Source organism: Choloepus didactylus, chromosome 6 (assembly GCF_015220235.1).
Source record: "Choloepus didactylus isolate mChoDid1 chromosome 6, mChoDid1.pri, whole genome shotgun sequence".
In the NCBI taxonomy this organism is placed as follows: domain Eukaryota; kingdom Metazoa; phylum Chordata; class Mammalia; order Pilosa; family Megalonychidae; genus Choloepus; species Choloepus didactylus.
In genome coordinates, this window is record NC_051312.1 from 134,762,966 (window position 1) to 134,783,934 (window position 20,969).

General features: G+C 42.3%; 3 protein-coding genes across 5 annotated transcripts; 2 read left to right on the top strand and 1 right to left on the bottom strand.

The window, feature by feature from the left end:
* The first annotated feature begins 68 nt into the window (after positions 1–68).
* On the top strand, positions 69–15,545 carry CENATAC (centrosomal AT-AC splicing factor). Of its 3 annotated transcripts, XM_037841672.1 has the most exons (11): positions 69–223; positions 308–471; positions 896–994; positions 13,095–13,161; positions 13,239–13,301; positions 13,630–13,694; positions 13,851–13,956; positions 14,182–14,212; positions 14,950–15,039; positions 15,119–15,251; positions 15,334–15,545. In XM_037841672.1, the coding sequence occupies exons 1-11, from the start codon at positions 104–106 to the stop codon at positions 15,389–15,391; spliced, it is 996 nt and encodes a 331-aa protein (XP_037697600.1). In that variant the 5' UTR covers positions 69–103; the 3' UTR covers positions 15,392–15,545. The 3 variants fall into 3 exon arrangements, with proteins under 3 accessions (XP_037697600.1, XP_037697599.1, XP_037697602.1); XM_037841671.1 differs by having other exon boundaries at positions 15,119–15,545; XM_037841674.1 differs by lacking the exon at positions 896–994 and having other exon boundaries at positions 15,119–15,545.
* On the bottom strand, positions 15,512–17,574 carry RPS25 (ribosomal protein S25). Its single transcript, XM_037841676.1, has 5 exons — positions 17,416–17,574; positions 17,079–17,174; positions 16,335–16,518; positions 15,656–15,754; positions 15,512–15,558 (listed from the first exon to the last, which is right to left on the bottom strand). Exons 1-4 carry the CDS (start codon positions 17,416–17,418, stop codon positions 15,660–15,662), a joined length of 378 nt encoding a protein of 125 aa, XP_037697604.1. The 5' UTR covers positions 17,419–17,574; the 3' UTR covers positions 15,512–15,558; positions 15,656–15,659.
* Positions 17,575–17,865: 291 nt separating this feature from the next.
* TRAPPC4 (trafficking protein particle complex 4) lies at positions 17,866–20,641 on the top strand. Its single transcript, XM_037841675.1, has 5 exons — positions 17,866–18,088; positions 18,235–18,409; positions 19,030–19,133; positions 19,790–19,916; positions 20,300–20,641. The coding sequence occupies exons 1-5, from the start codon at positions 17,914–17,916 to the stop codon at positions 20,376–20,378; spliced, it is 660 nt and encodes a 219-aa protein (XP_037697603.1). The 5' UTR covers positions 17,866–17,913; the 3' UTR covers positions 20,379–20,641.
* Positions 20,642–20,969: the final 328 nt, after the last annotated feature.

Genomic DNA, 20,969 nt, shown 5'->3' on the forward strand with positions numbered 1-20,969 from the left:
GGGGCAGCAAGACCCGCGGGGTTCGCCCCGCCCCCTAGAGGTCAGGGGTCACCGGATACGGAGGGATCAGCTGCCAGTCTGGGCGATACGCAGTCCTGGACCGATGGCGCCTGCGGAGCGCTGCCCTCTGTGCCGCCAGACCTTCTTCTGTGGTCGCGGACACGTCTACAGTCGCAAGCATCAGCGGCAGCTTAAGGAGGCTTTGGAGCGGCTCCTACCTCAGGTACGGACGGCGGCTGGAGTGCCTGGGTACGCGCGGCAGTGCAGTGAGGGTCCGAGGGGGTGTAATTTGAGGTCCCGGCCGTAGGTGGAGGCCGCCCGCAGGGCCATCCGCGCCGCGCAAGTGGAGCGTTACGTTCCGGAGCATGAGCGACGTTGCTGGTGCGTGTGTTGCGGCTGTGAGGTGCGCAGACACCTGAGCCACGGAAACCTGACGGTGCTGCACGGGGGGCTGCTGGAGCATCTGGCCAGGTGAGATCCGGGCTGGGAACCCCACCCAGCGCAGTCGCTTATGGGAGAGTTTAGGGTGGGTGAGATGGAGGACGCCATTGTGGCTTGATCAGGGATAATGGACTGTTACCTTTGTAGGCACTGTCAATCTTGGGATGGAGAGGGAGGCTTGTGGCTGCCACGGTCCCAGTGATCTTAGTGGTCTAGCTGGGAAAGCCAGCTACCTCAAATCATCGCTCGTCACCTCCCCTCAGATTCTCACATTTTTATTGGGAGAAGGGAGAGTGGAGATCTTGCAGGGACTGGCAAGAGTATTCCCCTGTCAGCCTTGCCCAGATGCAGGGGTAGAAATCTGGATGTCAGTTTGCATTACTTAGCCAGTGCCTGGATATCAGAGGAATATTCTGTATTCGTTAGCTGAGATTACTTACTCCTCCATTCTCAGTCCAGAGCACAAGAAAGCAACCAACAGATTCTGGTGGGAGAATAAGGCTGAGGTCCGAATGAAAGAGAAGTTTCTGATCTCTCCCCAGGATTATGCGCGGTAAGTCACTGTTATGAGGAAGGAACTCCAGACCTATGTCAGTTATGGGAGCTTCCTTCATAGCACTCAGAGGCACCAAACAGGATACAAAAGAAGGACGACAGAGTCCTTGAAAAGTTTACAATCTAGATAGGGGATGGGATTTACAATAAATTCAGCAATGGAGTATAGTATATGAGAAGAAAAAAAAAACTTGACTGTAATCAATTAAATGTGTGGCACAGAGAATAATAAGGGCCTTTAGGAATAGAAGAGGTTGTTTACAATATGCAAGAAATTGGTGCTCACTCAGTGCCCACTTTTACTAGTTTTGAATTCTATCTCATCTGGATTCCAAAAGACTGAAAAATTGAAGTGCAGGAAGCTGGTCAGCACAGAGAAGGCAGCCTCACTGTGTCACTTTTAATTGGGCCCATACCAAGATTATGAGGTGTGGAACTCAAGGGGATCTCAGAGCCAATAAGTTACAGAAAAACCTGTGAACTCAATATGGAGAATAACAAGGGGAAGATAAGAAATACCTAACTTCTTACATCCTGACCCAAATCCATATGGTTTTTGTGGGTGAATACAGGATAGTTGAGGAGGAATTTTGAGGAATATGAAGATTAACAGGATATTTTCCAGGATATTTTGTTAAAAGCAAGATGCAAATATATGTTATATATAATGCTACCTTTTATATAAGAAAGAAAATAATATATATGAATCCACATATTTTTCCAGAAAGGAACACAAGAGATAATCAAGAAACTAATGAAAATGATTACAAATAATGGGTCATTTGGAGAGGTGATAAGAATAGAAGCAAGATTTCTGAGAATACCTTTTTTGGTGTTAATTACATTGTGTTCTGCTACCATCACCATTCTCAATTACCAAAACTTTTCTATCACCCCACTCCTCATTCCCTACCCTCTCTGGCCCCTAGTAACCTGTATTCTAGTTTCTGACTATGAATTTGCCTATTCTAATTATTTTCTATCAGTGAGAGCCTACAATATTGGTCTTTTTGTGTCTGGCTTATTTCACTCAGCATGATGTCATCAAGGTTCATCCTTGTCTCGTGCATCAGATCTTCATTCCTTTTTACAGCTGAATAATATTCCATTGTGTGTATGTGTGCATATACACACACACACCACATTTTGCTTATCAATCAATTCATTGGTTAATGGATACTTGGGTTGCTTGCATCTTTTTTTTTAAATTATTATTATTATTTTTTTGCTTCCATCTTTTGAAGGCCTGACTTGACTGGTAAAGATATGAGCAACTTTTAGATTTAGACAGTTTATTACTTTCATAGCAAAAAGAAGAGTAAGCCCAAAGTGCCAGCTCCTCAGGATCTTGTCCCCCACACCACAAAGAACAATACTGAAACAAAAGGGGCCAGATGACAGCAGTGCAAATGTGGGATACTTAAGTGCTGAGGAGCCAAATCTAGACTGCAGCTAAGTGGTTTTATATTCTGCAGCTCTAATCAGAGGGGCAGAAAACTACTCATCAGAACCCAGGAAGTGATGAGAAACTGTCTCATGACAGTGACCAGGGACAAGGAGGCAAGTGGGAGATGGCCTTGGAGCAACTCTTTACTGGCCTCGCATCCTCTCATGTTCCAGGGGCATCACAAAGCCTTCAGCAAAGAAAACCTCAGACAAACTGCAGTTCAAACTTTTACCTGAATGGATACATGCAAGGCTGCCATGGCTGAGCCACTCTCCTACATAAATGTTTTACAAATTAAATAAATCAGGTCAGAAAGCACTTTCTAAAATTGATTTCAAACAAAGACAAATAATCCTAACTATTTATCAAATTGATAACAGTCACAAAAGAATTATGTAACTTTTGAATGTAAAATTCTGACTATACACTCTTAGAAGGATATTTTCTAAATAGTAAAAGAAATGCAAAGAAAAAATAAACTTTCTAGTTTTATTGTTGATAGTGGTATTGGTATTATTTGAAATCTTTTTTGGGTATATTATAGGATAAAACAATTGTGTAAACATTGATGATTTGGGAACCAGGGTTTTCACCATGACAAGAGAAAAGGAGTAGAGGGAGGTGTTGGATTTGAATAGGGAGATATTAGTATGAAGTCTTGGTTTTAATAAAAAAAGCCCTGTCCTCTGAAAGGGCTACAAGCAATGCAGAGACACCCCTGTAGTAGTACAGTCTTTGCTAGTGCTCACAACTTTGTTTCTAAACACAATTTACTATTAAAAGGAACCAGGGTTTCCCTGGCATCATGGGACTGACAACGCCATCTTGACCAAAAGGGGGAAAAGAAATGAAACAAAATAAAGTTTCAGTGGCTGGGAGATTTCAGGTAGTCGAAAGGTCAATCTGGAGGTTATTCTTAAGCATTAGATATTCCCTTTTAGTTTCTAGTGTATTTGAATAGCTAGAAGAAAATACCTGAATCTATTGAACTATAATCCAGTAGACTTGATTCCTGATAATTGTATAACCATATGGCTTTTATCATGACTGTTGATTGTGAAAACCTTGTGAGTGACACTCTTTACCCAGTGTATGGGCAGATGAGTAATAAAAGACATATATATAAAAGAGGCATAAAGGATATGGGATGGTTTGGGTGTTCTTTTTAATTTTTATTTATTTATTTATTTTTAATCTTCATTTTATTGAGATATATTCACATACCACGCAGTCATACAAAACAAATCATAGTTGTGATTGTTTACAGTACCATTACATAGTGGTATATTCATCACCCAAATCAATCCCTGACACCTTCATTAGCACACACACAAAAATAACAAGAATAATAATTAGAGTGAAAAAGAGTAATTGAAGTAAAAAAGAACACTGGGTACCTTTGTCTGTTTGTTTCCTTCCCCTATTTTTCTACTCATCCATCCATAAACTAGACAAAGTGGAGTGTGGTCCTTATGGCTTTCCCAATCCCATTGTCACCCCTCATAAGCTACATTTTTATACAACTGTCTTCGAGATTCATGGGTTCTGGGTTGTAGTTTGATAGTTTCAGGTATCCACCACCAGCTACCCCAATTCTTTAGAACCTAAAAAGGGTTGTCTAAAGTGTGCATAAGAGTGCCCACCAGAGTGACCTCTCGGCTCCTTTTGGAATCTCTCTGCCACTGAAGCTTATTTCATTTCCTTTCACATCCCCCTTTTGGTCAAAAAGATGTTCTCCGTCCCACGATGCCAGGTCTACATTCCTCCCCGGGAGTCATATTCCACGTTGCCAGGGAGATTCACTCCCCTGGGTGTCTGATCCCACGTAGTGGGGAGGGCAGTGATTTCACCTTTCAAGTTGGCTTAGCTAGAGAGACAGGGCCACATCTGAGCAACAAAGAGGCATTCGGGAGGAGGCTCTTAGGCACAACCATAGGGAGGCCTAGCCTCTCCTTTGCAGCAACCGTCTTCCCAAGGGTAAAACCTGTGGTAGAGGGCTCAACCCATCAACCCACCAGTCCCCTATGTCTGTGGTCATGTTAGCAACCATGGAGGTGGGGTAGGCGAATACCCCTGCATTCTCCACAGGCTCCTCAAGGGGGCACTACATCTTTTTTTTTTCCTTGTTTTTCTTTTTTTTTTTTTTTTTTTTTAACTTTCCCTTCTTTTTTAAATCAACTGTATGAAAAAAAAGTTAAAAAGAAAACAAACATACAATAAAAGAACATTTCAAAGAGACCATAACAAGGGAGTAAGAAAGAGACAACTAACCTAAGATAACTGCTTAACTTCCAACATGTTCCTACTTTACCCCAAGAAAGTTACCTAATATAGCAACATTTCTGTGAACTTGCTCCTACTATATCCATCAGAAATTAACAGACCATAGTCGTTCCTGGGCATCCCCAGAACGTTAAATAGCTTATCTGTTCTTCTTGGATTATTGTTCCCCCTTCCTTAATTGCTCTCTATTGTTAGTTCCCCTACATTCTACATTACAAGCCATTTGTTTTACATTTTTCAAAGTTCACATTAGTGGTAGCATATAATATTTCTCTTTTTGTGCCTGGCTTATTTCGCTCAGCATTATGTCTTCAAGGTTCATCCATGTTGTCATATGTTTCACGAGATCGTTCCTTCTTACTGACGCGTAGTATTCCATCGTGTGTATATACCACATTTTATTTATCCACTCATCTGTTGAAGGACATTTCGGTTGTTTCCATCTCTTGGCAATTGTGAATAATGCTGCTATGAACATTGGCGTGCAGATATCTGTTCGTGTCACTGCTTTCCAATCTTCTGGGTATGTACCGAGAAGTGTAATCGCTGGATCGAATGGTAACTCTGTATCTAGTTTTCTAAGGAACTGCCAGACTGACTTCCAGAGTGGCTGAACCATTATACAGTCCCACCAACAGTGAATAAGAGTTCCAATTTCTCCACATCCCCTCCAGCATTTGTAGTTTCCTGTTTGTTTAATGGCAGCCATTCTAGTCGGTGTTAGATGGTATCTCATTGTGGTCTTAATTTGCATCTCTCTAATAGCTAGTGAAGCTGAACATTTTTTCATGTGTTTCTTGGCCATTTGTATTTCCTCTTCAGAGAACTGTCTTTTCATATCTTTTGCCCATTTTATAATTGGGCCGACTGTACTACTGTCATTGAGTTGTAGGATTTCTTTATATATGCAAGATATCAGTCTTTTGTCAGATACATGGTTTCCAAAAATTTTTTCCCATTGAGTTGGCTGCCTCTTTACCTTTTTGAGAAATTCCTTTGAGGTGCAGAAACTTCTAAGCTTGAGGAGTTCCCATTTATCTATTTTCTCTTTTGTTGCTTGTGCTTTGGGTGTAAAGTCTAGGAAGTGGCCGCCTAATACAAGGTCTTGAAGATGTTTTCCTACATTATCTTCTAGGAGTTTTATGGTACTTTCTTTTATATTGAGATCTTTGGTCCATTTTGAGTTAATTTTTGTGTAGGGGGTGAGGTAGGGGTCCTCTTTCATTCTTTTGGATATGGATATCCAACTCTCCCAGCCCCATTTATTGAAAAGACCATTATGACTCAGTTCAGTGACTTTGGGGGCCTTATCAAAGATCAGTCGGCCATAGATCTGAGGGTCTATCTCTGAATTCTCAATTCAATTCCATTGATCTATATGTCTATCTTTGTGCCAGTACCATGCTGTTTTGGCAACTGTGGCTTTATAATAAGCTTCGAAGTCAGGGAGTGTAAGTCCTCCCACTTCGTTTTTCTTTTTTAGAGTGCCTTTAGCAATTCGAGGCATCTTCCCTTTCCAAATAAATTTGATAACTAGCTTTTCCAAGTCTGCAAAGTAGGTTGTTGGAATTTTGATTGGGATTGCATTGAATCTGTAGATGAGTTTGGGTAGAATTGACATCTTAATGACATTTAGTCTTCCTATCCATGAACATGGAATATTTTTCCATCTTTTAAGGTCCCCTTCTATTTCTTTTAGTAGAGTTATGTAGTTTTCTTTGTATAGGTCTTTTACATCTTTGGTTAAGTTTATTCCTAGGTACTTGATTTTTTTAGTTGCTATTGAAAATGGTATCTTTTTCTTGAGTGTCTCTTCAGTTTGTTCATTTTAGCATATAGAAACATTACTGACTTATGTGCATTAACCTTGTATCCCGCTACTTTGCTAAATTTGTTTATTAGCTCTAGTAGCTGTATCGTCGATTTCTCAGGGTTTTCTAGATATAAGATCATATCATCTGCAAACAATGACAGTTTTACTTCTTCTTTTCCAATTTGGATGCCTTTTATTTCTTTGTCTTGCCGGATTGCCCTGGCTAGCACTTCCAGCACAATGTTGAATAACAGTGGTGACAGCGGGCATCCTTGTCTTGTTCCTGATCTTAGAGGGAAGGCTTTCAGTCTCTCACCATTGAGTACTATGCTGGCTGTGGGTTTTTCATATATGCTCTTTATCATGTTGAGGAAGTTTCCTTCAATTCCTACCTTTTGAAGTGTTTTTATCAAAAAGGGATGTTGGATTTTGTCAAATGCTTTTTCGGCATCTATTGAGATGATCAATTGATTTTTCCCTTTTGAGTTTTTAATGTGTTGTAATACATTGATTGATTTTCTTATGTTGAACCATCCTTGCATGCCTGGAATGAACCCCACTTGGTCATGGTGTATGATTTTTTTAATGTGTCTTTGGATTCGATTTGCAAGTATTTTGTTGAGGATTTTTGCATCTATATTCATTAGGGAGATTGGCCGGTAGCTTTCCTTTTTTGTAGCATCTTTGCCTGGTTTTGGTATTAGATTGATGTTAGCTTCACAAAATGAGTTAGGTAGTGCTCCATTTTCTTCAGTCTTTTGAAAGAGTTTGAGTAAGATTGGTGTCAGTTCTTTCTGGAAAGTTTGGTAGAATTCCCCTGTGAAGCCATCTGGCCCTGGGCATTTATTTGTGGGAAGATTTTTGATGACTGATTGGATCTCTTTGCTTGTGATGGGTTGGTTGAGGTCTTCTGTTTCTTCTCTGGTCAGTCTAGGTTGTTCATATGTTTCCAGGAAATTGTCCATTTCCTCTACATTCTCCAGTTTGTTGCCATACAGTTGTTCATAGTATCCTCTTATAATTTTTTTAATTTCTTCAGGATCTGCAGTTATGTCACCTTTTTCATTCATTATTTTGTTTATATGGGTCTTCTCTCTTTTTGATTTTGTCAGTCTAGCTAGGGGCTTGTCAATCTTGTTGATCTTCTCAAAGAACCAACTTTTGGTGATATTTATCCTCTCTATTGTTTTTTTGTTCTCTATGTCATTTATTTCTGCTTTAATCCTTGTTATTTCTTTTCTTGTACTTGGTTTAGGATTGGTTTGCTGTTCATTTTCTAGCTTCTTCAGTTGATCCATTAGTTCTTTGATTTTGGCTCTTTCTTCCTTTTTAATATATGCGTTTAGTGCTATAAATTTCCCCCTTAGCACTGCTTTTGCTGCATCCCATAGGTTTTGGTATGTTGTGTTCTCATTTTCATTCGTCTCTATATATTTAGCAATTTCTCTTGCTATTTCTTCTTTAACCCACTGATTGTTTAGGAGTGTGTTGTTTAACCTCCAGGTATTTGTGAATTTTCTAAGTCTCTGATGGTTATTGACTTCTAATTGTATTCCATTGTGGTCAGAGAATGTGCTTTGAATAATTTCAATCTTTTTAAATTTATTGAGGCTTGTTTTATGTCCCAGCATATGATCTATTCTGGAGAAAGTTCCATGAGCACTAGAAAAGTATATGTATCCTGGTGATTTGGGATGTAATGTCCTGTATATGTCTGTTAAATCTAATTCATTTATCAGATTGTTTAGGTTTTCAATTTCCTTATAGGTCTTCTGTCTGGTTGATCTGTCTATAGGAGAGAGTGATGTGTTGAAGTCTCCCACAATTATTGTGGAAACATCCATTGCTTCCTTTAGTTTTGCCAGTGTTTCTCTCATGTATTTTGTGGCACCTTGATTGGGTGCATAGACATTTACGATTGTTATTTCTTCTTGCTGAATTGCCCCTTTTATTAGTATGTAGTGGCCTTCTTTGTCTCTCAAAACATCCCTGCATTTGAAGTCTATTTTATCTGATATTAATATTGCTACACCTGCTTTCTTTTGGCTGTAGCTTGCATGAAATATTTTTTTCCATCCTTTCACTTTCAGTTTCTTTGTGTCCCTGTGTCTAAGATGAGTCTCTTGTATACAACATATTGATGGTTCATTTTTTTTGATCCATTCTGCGAATCTATATCTTTTAATTGGGGAGTTTAATCCATTTACATTCAACGTTATAACCGTGAAGGCATTTCTTGAATCAGCCATCTTATCCTTTGGTTTATGTTTGTCATATTTTTCCCCTCTGTCTATTAATATCCTTTATTGTACCCATACCGAATCTCTTTAGTACTGAACCTTTCTCCAAGTCTCTCTGTCCTTTCTTTGTTTCTCTGTCTGTAGGGCTCCCTTTAGTATCTCCAGTAGGGCAGGTCTCTTGTTAGCAAATTCTCTCAGCATTTGTTTGTCTGTGAAAAATTTGAGCTCGCCCTCAAATTTGAAGGAGAGCTTTGCTGGATAAAGTATTCTTGGCTGGAAATTTTTCTCACTCAGAATTTTAAATATATCGTGCCACTGCCTTCTCGCCTCCATGGTGGCTGCTGAGTAGTCACTACTTAGTCTTATGCTGTTTCCTTTGTATGTGGTGAATTGCTTTTCTCTTGCTGCTTTCAGAACTTGCTCCTTCTCTTCTGTGTTTGACAGTGTGATTAGAATATGTCTCGGAGTGGGTTTATTTGGATTTATTCTATTTGGGGTTCGCTGAGCATTTATGATTTGTGTATTTATGTTGTTTAGAAGATTTGGGAAGTTTTCCCCAACAATTTCTTTGAATACTCTTCCTAGACCTTTACCCTTTTCTTCCCCTTCTGGGACACCAATGAGTCTTATATTTGGACGTTTCATATTATCTATCATATCCCTGAGGTCCATTTCGATTTTTTCAATTTTTTTCCCCATTCTTTCTTTTATGCTTTCATTTTCCATTCTGTCATCTTCCAGGTCACTGATTCGTTGTTCAACTTCCTCTAGTCTTGTACTATGAGTGTCCAGAATCTTTTTAATTTGGTCAACAGTTTCTTTAATTTCTATAAGATCATCCATTTTTTTATTTAGTCTTGCAATGTCTTCTTTATGCTCTTCTAGGGTCTTCTTGATTTCCTTTGTCTCCCGTACTATGGTCTCATTGTTCATCTTTAGTTCTTTGAGTAGCTGCTCTAGGTGCTGTGTCTCTTCTGGTCTTTTGATTTGGGTGCTTGGGCTTGGGTTATCCATATCATCTGGTTTTTTCATATGCTTTATAATTTTCTGTTATTTTTGGCCTCGTGGCATTTGCTGAACTTGATAGGGTTCTTTTAGGATTTGTAGACCAATTGAAGTCCTTATCTCTAATTTATCAGATCTACAGCTTCGTGGAGTACACTTTCTCTAACTAACCAGCAGGTGGCGTCCACGAGCCACCTGTTCTGCACAAGCCAGTTCTCCCCTGCTTAGCCTTTTTGGTGAGTGGGGGAGTGAGTCTTGTGGGGTCCAATTGGTGTACCAAGCTTGCGTGTGTAGTTGGTGTTGCCTGCCCTGTATATGGGGCGTGTTTCTGGGCAGTCGGGGGTGGGGGGTGGCTCTAACAATCAAATCTCCCTGGTGATCCTAGAGTTTTAAAGCTGCTGCAATAGTCTAATCCTTCAGTTCAGTCCTGCCACAGTTTGTCTCTGCCACTGACCCACAAGTCCTTGGTATTGGCGTATGGCTCCTGAGACTTGCAAGTGGGCCCCTCTTCCAGGCCGTGCACCCCGGGTCCTCTGTTAAGGGATGACTGTGCTATGTTACAGGTGAGTGCCGTCCCCCCAGGGCAGTTCTGGGCTGCTGGGCTGTGTAGGGAGGCTCCCAGTCTGCTGAAATGATGGCTGAATGGGGCGTTGTTAATTCACACTGCTCTACCTTCCCAACTCTGGGACAATCAGCTGAGGTTGCAGGGAAGGCTAATGTCCACGCCCAGTTTTGTGGTGTGTGCCTGTTATCTGAAGCACTTCCGTCACACTGGGTTGTCTGGGGCAGTTCTGGGCTATGGGGCTGGCGATGGGCAGGAGTGTTTCCTGTCCACCAGGATGATGGCTGTGAGCGGACACCCCCCTTTTCTTGGGAAGTTGTGGTGTTTAGTGAATTTTCTCAGCCACTGGATTATTGCGTTTTGTCTCAGAGCTCTCCTAGTTCTGCTCTTGACTTGACCTGCCCAAATTGCAAGTCTTTGAAGCTTTCTGTATTGGGCTTAGATTTCGCTGATCTCAGCAGTTCCACGTTTTCATGAGTGTTGTATGAAGTATGCCCAAACGCAGATTGCTCTGTGGTGTCCAGTCTACGCAGTTCCTGGCTTTCTACCTACTTTCCTGGAGGAGTAACTGTGATCGGCTCCTTCAGATCTCTGGAGGCCTCTATGAGGGCAGCCACTGTTCCGACTTCCCTCGGGCAAAGTTGGCAGAAGACTCTTAAAGACAGCAGAAGTCCTCAAAAGTGGGGAGGGGGCGGCTCGGGTCTCCATGGGCTCCAGGGGCCCGGCCGGGGTCAGGGTTGCAGGGCGAGCGCGTGGCGCCCACTGCGCGTCCCGCCGGCCGCTCTTTCTCTTTTTAATTTTTTCTTTATTTTGGAGTAATGAAAATGTTCTAAAATTGATTATGGCGATGATGACACTGTGAGCCACTGATTATATACTTTGGATGGATTTTATGGTGTGAATATATCTCAATAAAATTGCATTTAAAAAAAATAGGAACCAGGGTTCATTAGAGGAATGGTTGATTTCAGGTTTGGAACAGGCAAAGTATAAGGTGAGCCTGGAACATCTTGTGCTAGAAAGCAAAGAAATGTTCAGATATTATTGGCATCCTGTCCAGAAGACACAGGAACTAGGCTCAAAGAGGTTTTCTCTAGCCAAATATAGAATCAATGTAAACATCAAAAAGAATGACAGCTACCAATGGATCAATATATGATATCACTTGTCAGAGATATCTAGAAATAGCAAATCACAGACAGAAAGCAGATAAGAGGTCATCATGGGATGGGGAGGGCAGAGTGTATGTTTGGTGGATATGGAGTGTTTGTAAATAAAACTAAAGATTTAAAAAAAATGACAGTAGTGAATTATGACATAAAGTAGGGTGATTTTTTTTTTTTTTAAATCCAAACCTGGATGAGACTTATAGCAGTGCTAATGATGACACCAAGACAGCAGCAGACATAAGCCAGGACTGTTCTGGGCAAACTGGGTTACATGGGATCCCTAATCAAAACATATGGAAATTAAAAAAAAAATCTCCATAATAATCTTTAAAAAAAGAAGCAAAAGGTCTCTTTTACTAGAAAATGCCAGCTAATAAAGACTGGTAGAAAACATCACCGTTTCACAACCTCCAGGATGATAACTGATTCAGGTAAGGATTATCAAAGGATGCTAAAATCACTGAGTGAAAGGTTACAAAGAAACAGAAGATTCATTCAGACTCAAAAGCTTTACATCAGATTACTATTTTCAAAGAGGAAAATGTACCTTTATAATGGAGAGGTCTAAAAGTTAAGTGGTCAGGCGTGGCACTGCTAACAGCATAAGACTTTCTATATTTATGTGCCTTCTGAGATGATGCAATGGGAATATCAATGTGCTATTCCTGCCAGAAAGGTTTAATCTGAATCTCATTATAAGGAAACCTGATGAATTCACAATCTGGGATGGCGTGCAAGATCTGGCATAGGCTCTTCAAAGGATTCAAAGTAATAAATACAGGAGCAGTAGGACTGTCCTAGACTTGGAGAAGACGAGACATAACAGCTAAATTTCATGTGTGAACTTTCAGTGGACCCTGGAATTAGGGATGAGGGAAAGGAGAACTTTTAAAGCGCCCTTTTGAGACAACTGGGTAAATTTGAGTATAGGCATACCTCAGAGATATTGCGGGTTTGGTTCCAGATCACCCCAATAAAGTGAGTCACATGAATTTTTTGGTTTTCTAGTGCCTATAAAAGTTATGTTTATACTATAGTGTAGGCTATTAAGTGTGCAATACCATTATGTCTAAAATACAATGTATATACCTTAATTAAAATGTGACCCAGACATGAAATGAGCATATACTGTTGGAAAAATGGTGCTGATAGACTTGCTTGAGGCAGTTGCCACAAACCTTCAATTTCTAAGAATGCAGTTATCTGTGAAACAGGAAAACGAGGTATGCCTGTGTAGACTGGCTTTTCTAAGTGCGGTAATGGTGTCACTGTTGGGAGATGCATTGCTGAAATATTTAGGGTTAAGTGTCATGACATCTGAAACGTATTTTTGGTTTAGCAAAAAGGAAATGTGTGTGTATGTAAGAGAAGTGGATCCAGTGTGGCAAAATTTTAATGGTGAATCTAGGTAAGAGGTATATTGGGTGTTCATTGTACTCTTCTTTTGTTTCTGTGAGTTTAAAATTTCTCAAAATTAAAGAAACTATCCCCTACTGAGGAAGTTTTCACAACTGGCAGGGAGTGCAAGTGACCACTGGTAGAGAGGGATTCTGGGCTGATTTGCTCCTTTTCTTTTTAGATTCAAGAAATCCATGGTGAGAGGTTTAGATTCCTATGAGGAAAAAGAAGATGAAGTGATCAAAGAGGTAAGTTAAAGGAGAGGCCTCTGAAGGGCCCATCTCCCATTATCCTGTACACTGTCTAAGCAGCCTCTCACCCACAGATGGCTGCTCAGATCCGTGAAGTGGAGCACAGCCGGCAGGAGATGGTTCAGTCTGTCTTAGAGGTTGGTTTTCCTCAGAAGATCCAGAGCAGTATCCAAATCCACTGATCCCTGGCTCTCCTAGGTCCAGCATCTAACCTACCAGCAAGAGAACTCACGGACTCCATTTCTCATCTGCTCAGCTTGAAATCCCTTCCCTGTCCACCAGGGGCAGGCCTTGTCTGTGGAGATGTGGGCCAGGCTGGGGTGGGGTGGGGGGGTTGCAAGGTGGGCAGCGCCCTCCATGTCCCAATTTGTTCCTTCTGTGCTACTGGGTCTGAAGGGTGGGGGCATGGCCTAGACAGGCATTTAAGCACCCTAGACACATTCATTTTTCCTCAATCAAACTCAGCCTCAGGCAGTGCTAGACCCAGAAGAGGGCTCTTCGGCACCTGGAAGCTGGAAAGGGAAAAACAGGTAAGATTGTTAAGGAATCGGCTGGGAATTAGAACATTCTGTAATCTCTTGGCTGGGAAACCGTTCCTGCTGGATATCCTTACAGCAGTGGTGATCATCCTTTACTATGGCCCAGGGACCTCATCTGCCAGCCTGGCTCCATTTTGTCTTTTTCAGCGGAGTAGCCTCCAGTTCACAGCAGCCTTCATACTTGGACCTGCCGGCAACTCCAGAGCTTGACTGGATGGAGGCAGGACAACCTCTGACATTCATTGGCCACCAGGTATAATGGATAAGCAAGGCAGGAGAGGGCCAGTGCCCCCTCCTCTTCCCAGAACACCCCTCCAGATTTTTCCACCTATTCCTCTGGCCACTCCCATCTCCTCTGCAGGCTTTCCCTCTTGTTGCTCTGTTCCCTAGTTTTGTATTTCCAGACCTCTTTTCTCACCCTCCTTGGTGATCTCTTGGCTTTCCTATTTAGGATTTTTTTTTCCATTTCCAACTACAGGATATACCCGGAGTTGGCAACATTCATTCAGGTGAGGCCCAGGGTAGTGTTTCTCAAACTTTCAGGTGGCAATTAACATTTAAAAGATATTAAGATAAAGCATACATCTGATAAAGGACTTGTATCCAAAATATATAAAGAATGCTCAAAACTCAGTAAGAAAACCCAATGAAAAGATGCATTGTTATTAGCAAAATGGAAATTAAAACCATGACTTAATTTATGGACTGACCACACTAAATATTTGGCAGCGATGCTGGTGGGAATGTAAAATGGTACAAAACCACTTTGGAGAACAGTGCAGCAGTTTCTATAAAAGTTTAAAAATATATGACCATTATTTTATGTTCCAGCCCTTCCACTCCTAAGTATCACTCGAGAAAAGAAGGCACATCTATATAAAGATGTGTATACAAATCTTCAGTGCAGCCCCAAACACAAAGTAATCCAAATATCTATCAGTAAATGAATGGACCAACAATGTAGTAGTCGATAAAAAAATGAACTGTTGATAACATTTAACATGAATTAACCTCAAAATAATTATGCTTTTAACCAAGCTGAAAAAAAGCATGCACCATATTATTCTGTTCATATAAAAGCTTAAGTAGTTAAACTAGCTACAGAAAGCATATCAGTGGTTGCCGAGATGGGGGAGGGGTACAAGGAGAGGATTTCAAAAGGGGACAGGATAGCTTGCAGGTGATGTTCAGTATCTTGAATGTGATGGTGTCAGAAAATCAAACTATACTTTCATGGGTTTTCCAGGTGCCACACCTCCCTGGATGATCCAAGATGAGGAACACAGCTCTGGGAGCCGACAAATAGGCCCCTCCTATGAAGAATTTCTTAAAGAAAGTAAGTAAACTAATTCAAGAAGGGTAGTGGGTTTTTTAAATCTTGCCACCTTGATGTAACTGTTTCTTTATCGCTGTAGAGGAAAAACAGAAACTGAAGAAACTCCCCCCTGACCGTGTTGGGGCTAACTTTGATCACAGCTCTAGCACCAGTGCAGGCTGGCTGCCCTCTTTTGGCCGCGTCTGGAACAACGGACGTCGCTGGCAGTCCAGGTATGTGTCCAGTCCCACGACCTGCAATCAGTACGCCTTTGGAAACCTCCCCTTCACCCCATTATCCCTCATATCCTTTCAGACATCAATTCAAAACTGAAGCTGCAGCAAGGAACAAACAGCATAAAGAAAAAAGCTAATGGTGTCCTAACCATCCTAGACTCAAAGACAAGTCAACAACCCCCTACCTCAGTACACTATTATTCTTTCCACTAAATCCTTTGCAATTCTCTTTCTTAAAAAACAGACATAACCATTCATTTGATTTAATAAAGTTTTATTTTTCAAAATGTACAGTTGGTTGGACCTGTAAAAAAAAAATTAAAAGAGAAATCAGAACCATGGTGCTTTGTAAATGAGTGCATTACACTTCCTTCACTATAAGCCCCCAGTTTCCTGCTCACCTGTTCATGCATCTTCACCAGCAGCTGGGGCATCTCCACCCTTGGTGTTTCTGGTGTAAATTACTTGAGCTCTGTGTTTTGAAACCAGCTTGATAAGTCCTAAAAAAATAGGATAAGGTTTTTATATAGTAGTACCACTAAATACCAGAAACTATAATCTGTAACCCTTCCCAGAGTATTAATGCTGAATCTGAACTTCAGACCATTCAGTTAAGAATGGTATAGATCTAATGCTTGATGACCATCTATTTTTACTATATTGTCTCTAACTTAGGGGCCCATTACCTGCTGTTGGCAATCACCCTCATAGCATTATATTGTAAATTAAAATCAGTATTTCCACATTATATTAGTCACCAGACAACTTAAAATATACTCATCACTAATATGATTTTATATTAATTCAACCCACCAGTCAATTTCTCAATTTAACACATTAATAAGATACTTGCGCTTCACCAAATTGCCATATAGATAGCACAAAAATGGTTAAGAGCCCTCCTTCAGGGTCTACCCTAAGGGTAAAACAGAATTATATCACCAACAGCCAATGGTCTAGCTATGCCCCTCCCCCCCCCCTTTAATTCCAATTGCTTTCCTAGTAAAACCACTTAAGATGGTTAACATCGTCAGGCCAAATTTAACCTGCAAGAGCATACCAGTGCAACACACCCCTCACCTTTACTAAGCAGCTCCTGAAGGGCTGCCCTGGCGAGGGAACCTCGAATCTTCAGTCTCTCAGAGACAACAGCAGGAGTTATGAGCTTGTAGTTGGGAACTTCCTTACAGAGTTTGTCATAAGTGGCTTTGTCAAACAACACTAGGTTATTGAGCTTGTCCCGAACTTTGCCTTTGGACCACTTCTACTCACAAAAACAAGAAGAAAAAAGTCAGCATTCTGGCAGAATCACCCCTTCCTTCCCAAGCAACCTGTCTGAGAGAAATCCTCTCCCTGGCTGTAGAACTACAGGGAGAGGGTTGGCTCTGCTTCTTGGCCTGCAAAAACCCAACAAAATCTGCAAATTAAAAGAATTAGAAAGCCGAGATCCAAAGTAAAAGCGATCTTGGCTACTCTTAATGGACCAAAATAACACATAATTTGGAAAAAAAATCAGTCAAATCCTCAAGCTTTGGAATATGGGTTAAGCCCCCACGGGATCATTGAAAGCACCAAAACACCATGTGCCAGGCATTTGAGTAAACGTTTTAAACACTTAATTTTCAAGATCTTAAACATTATGTACCATCGCACTCTTCAAGTGAGGAAACAGACACCACGAATGGAGACGAGAACGTAAAACCCTAATAATTGATTCTAAAACCTACCTAAAAGCCATTTGCTGCACACGTTACTAATGTAGCAGCTATATGAGGCGGGTGCCCCCAGTCTCCCTCACTCTCTTAAAAGGAGACTCTCTCCTACCTTCTTTTTGGCTTTGCCCCCAGATTTGTTCACTGGGTCTTTGTCTTTCTTGGCCGACTTTCCGGCATCTTTCTTCTTCTTGTCGTCCTTGGGCGGCTGTAGAAGGAAAGCGGGAATGCAGCCACGTCAAAAGGCAGCCCCATGCCCCCCCACTACTAGCAACTCCCCACCCCCGCCCAAGCTCCAGCACCGGAGCACATGGGTGGAATAATACCCCAGCCGGCCTTGGGATGCAGTCCGGCAGTTCAAGAAGCAGTCCCGTCCCATCCTACTTCCACTCAGCCCTAGCATCGCCCCGCTTTAAAGATCCCACCGGTTTCACACCACAGAAGCTCACCATGGCGAAGTTCAGAGAGCAGTCGCTGCCACTGCAGCCTTGATAAAATGTCGGACAAAAAGGAAGTGCTGCTCGCCAACAGGACCAGAAACCTCCACCGCACCCAGTACTTCCGGGACAATGGGCGGAGCCCCGCAGAGGAAGTTCCAAGTGAAAATCTTTCCTCTCGTGTCAGAGCCAGTTGACTGAATCGCAGTGCAGTTTCCAAGGAGCACATTCTAAAAGCTTCCCCTCAGTATCTACTCAGGTTGTTGGACTTTACTGTACGCTGTGAAGCAGTCACATATTGGCATTTCCTAGCACTAAGAATCGAGAAAGAGAAGCGGAAAATAATTCAGCAGTTTCCAGCAACTTGAAGTGCGCAAGCGCGGAAGGCAGCCGCGCGCTAGGGCAGGACGGAGAAAGGGGGAGGGCTGCCGGGGGCGGGGCCTGGACTGCAGTTCCGGGGCGGGGCTTCCGGCAAGAGCCGAACCCGTATCCTGGAGCGGGCTGGTTGCAATGGCGATTTTTAGTGTGTATGTGGTAAACAAAGCTGGCGGCCTAATTTACCAGTTGGACAGCTACACACCTCGAGCTGAGGCTGAGAAAACCTTCAGTTACCCACTCGATCTACTGCTCAAGCTCCACGATGAGCGTGTGCTGGTTGCCTTCGGCCAGCGCGACGGCATCCGGGGTGGGCGAGGCTCGGGTCCGCGGGGGCGGGATCCGGGACCCGGTGCTGGCGAAGGGGGCTAGAAGGGTGCCAGGAACCGCGTCCCTTGTCCCCTTGGCGGAATCCCCAGGTTGGCGCTTCCCTGACCCTTAGCGTCACTTCTGTAGTGGGCCATGCTGTGCTGGCCATCAATGGCATGGACGTGAACGGCAAGTACACGGCTGACGGGAAAGAGGTGCTGGACTACCTGGGCAACCCTGCGAATTATCCGGTGTCGATTCGATTCGGCCGGCCCCGCCTGACCTCCAATGAGAAACTCATGCTAGCCTCCATGTTCCACTCGTAAGTCCCCCGAGCCTACCTAGTGCCCATTGACCTGCACTTGGCGCTTAGACAAGTCTGATTTTGCCGTCAGTCCCCCGAACAGAAGTGTTTACCTTTTTCTATCTCCTCTTAAATTGTCGGGTTCTTGTGTTGTGAAGAGAAGAGGAACCGAACCTGTGTATCTGTGTTTTAGCTAATGCTGGGTAGCATGATCTTGATTAAATCAGCTTTTCTTCTTTGCACCTTAGTTTCTTCATCTTTAAAGTAAGGCCATTGAACAAAATGGTCTTTAAGGTCTTTTCCTACTCTCAACTATGGTATGAGATGTTGTGCTGGGGTACTATAGCCACAGGGGGTTAGCAGGGCACATATTCCCCGAGTGTTCGTTTTACCCAAAGTTTTCAATGAAAAGTGTTTTTATAGCAAACTATGTTATATAAAATATATGCAAAATCCAACTAAACTTTTAAGAAATTTTGGTAATGCTGCCTGTCATTGCACAGTTTTACTTCTCCGGACTGCCCCAGGCTGTAAAGTTAACACCTCATCTGATAGGGTCAATTCAACCGAAATGTTTGACAAGCCTGCCTCCCTGATAGCAGTGCCTGTATCCCCAACTTTTTGTCCTTTGCTTGTAGGCTCTTTGCCATCGGCTCCCAGCTATCTCCTGAACAGGGCAGCTCAGGCATTGAGATGCTAGAGACAGACACATTCAAACTGCACTGCTTCCAGACGTTGACAGGTATGTGCCTTCAAGTAGATGAATGGGCAGGATGGAGGAAGGGATTGGCCAAAGACAACTTGGGTAAGAACTGGGAGGAGGTGTCATTTTTCCTAGGACAATTGTACAGACACATCTATTTATTTGTTTTGTGAGTCCAAAGCAAATATTTAATCTGAAACCGATTTTGTCCACGTCACCCTCCATGCTCAGCCCTGGTTATCCTGTGCTCAGATAAAACTTACTTTAATGTTATCTCATGTTGCATACATTTTGGAAGGTATGCGTTCTTCCAAAATGAAATTTGAAAGCCAAATGGAAATGGCCTTTGGATACACATATCATTGTTTCACTCCCTGAATGCAGAAAATTGAAAACTGCATGAATTTGTCCCTGCCTGGCACTTCTTCTGGTAAGAACCCCAAGATAGTCTAATAGTGACAGCTAGAACTCAAAGCCTCATCTCTCGATCAGCTGGGTGACCATGATAAAGCCCTTCACTTCTCTGGTCTCATCTATAGAGACAAAGTCCTGGCTTTCCTGCTTTATATAACAAGGATAAAATGAATATGGGTTTGTGAAAGTGCTTTTCAGAGTTGGAAGTGCTGTACAAACACAGGATGACATTATTTGCCACATTCTCTACCCTTCGGTAACCATTCCCTGCTCCTTTTCAGGGATCAAGTTTGTGGTACTGGCAGACCCTAGGCAAGCTGGAATCGATTCTCTTCTCCGAAAGATTTATGAAATTTACTCGGACTTTGCCCTCAAAAATCCATTCTACTCCCTGGAAATGCCCATCAGGTAGGTGGCCCCACTCCCCAGATGCTGATCAAAGCCTCCTTGCTCTTTCTCCAGTCCCTGGATACTGCCTCCCAAGTTAGTTTGAATTTAGTAGAGTATTACTTAAATAAAACAAAAGTGACTAGTTTTTTTTTCTTCCTTCCTTCCTTCCCTTTCTTTCCTTTCCTTCCTTTCCTCTCTTTCCTTCCCTTCCCTCCCTTTTTTTCCTTTCCTTCCTTCCCTTCCCTTTGTTTCCTTCCTGAGAAACCAAAGATTTTACTTGGGGTTCATATCCTTCTTCAGGCAGAATTTCCACTGGCCCTGCCTCTGTCCCTAAGGTGGATGGAAAGGAAGCCTCAGGTCTCACACATTTTTCTTATTTGTGTCTCCTGGACTTGGGCTAGGTGTGAACTGTTTGACCAGAACCTGAAGCTAGCCCTGGAGGTGGCAGAAAAGGCTGGGACTTTCGGACCTGGGTCATAGACTCAACCTGCAATGGACCCCAAAATTCTGAGATCCTACAGCAGGAACCCTGCTGTCTCTACTCCAGTGGGGAGCCTGTCAGCTTTGTTAGTGCACCTGAAAATAGGTGGATGCTGAGGCGGATGATATATACTGATTCCTGAATCTTACTACCGTGTTTTTCTCCGCCCTGTATATATCTTGGTCCTACTTCCCAACTCTTTGTAGACTTATTTATGGAGGAAGTAGGCCCAGAAATGTAATAAACATTCCTTTGATCTCATTGTTTGCTTATTCTAATTGATGGTTTGGGGGAAAGGCACTGGAGGGGAGACGGGACTGGAACGGGAATTCTGGGAAGATAAGACATTATGTTCTAGTAGAAAACACAACAGATACGTGTTGATTAAATGGTTGAACATGGGACTTTGAGTCAAGCATCTTGTTCTGGTCCCAGAAATGCTGCTGAGTTCCTGGGGTGGTGGTGTTAGTAACAGTAATAATAATAATAATAATAATAATAATAATAATGATAATAATAACAGTACAGGTATCAAGTGCTTTATCTCACTTAACCCTCACAATAACCCCATAAGGTACATTCTGTTACAG

Bases quoted from the DNA above. Each gene is read 5' to 3' on its own strand.
- CENATAC (XM_037841671.1), top strand. From the start codon at position 104: ATGGCGCCTGCGGAGCGCTGCCCTCTGTGCCGCCAGACCTTCTTCTGT. The intron at 224-307 runs GTACGGACGGCG...TCCCGGCCGTAG, and splicing joins TGGAGCGGCTCCTACCTCAG to GTGGAGGCCGCCCGCAGGGC. The intron at 15,040-15,118 runs GTAAGTAAACTA...TTATCGCTGTAG, and splicing joins TGAAGAATTTCTTAAAGAAA to AGGAAAAACAGAAACTGAAG.
- RPS25 (XM_037841676.1), bottom strand. The intron at 16,519-17,078 runs GTAGGAGAGAGT...TTTTGTGAGTAG, and splicing joins GGGGCAAAGCCAAAAAGAAG to AAGTGGTCCAAAGGCAAAGT. The intron at 15,755-16,334 runs GTGAGGGGTGTG...CTATTTTTTTAG, and splicing joins TCAGGAGCTGCTTAGTAAAG to GACTTATCAAGCTGGTTTCA.
- TRAPPC4 (XM_037841675.1), top strand. From the start codon at position 17,914: ATGGCGATTTTTAGTGTGTATGTGGTAAACAAAGCTGGCGGCCTAATT. The intron at 18,089-18,234 runs GTGGGCGAGGCT...TCACTTCTGTAG, and splicing joins CCAGCGCGACGGCATCCGGG to TGGGCCATGCTGTGCTGGCC. The intron at 19,917-20,299 runs GTAGGTGGCCCC...GACTTGGGCTAG, and splicing joins TCCCTGGAAATGCCCATCAG to GTGTGAACTGTTTGACCAGA.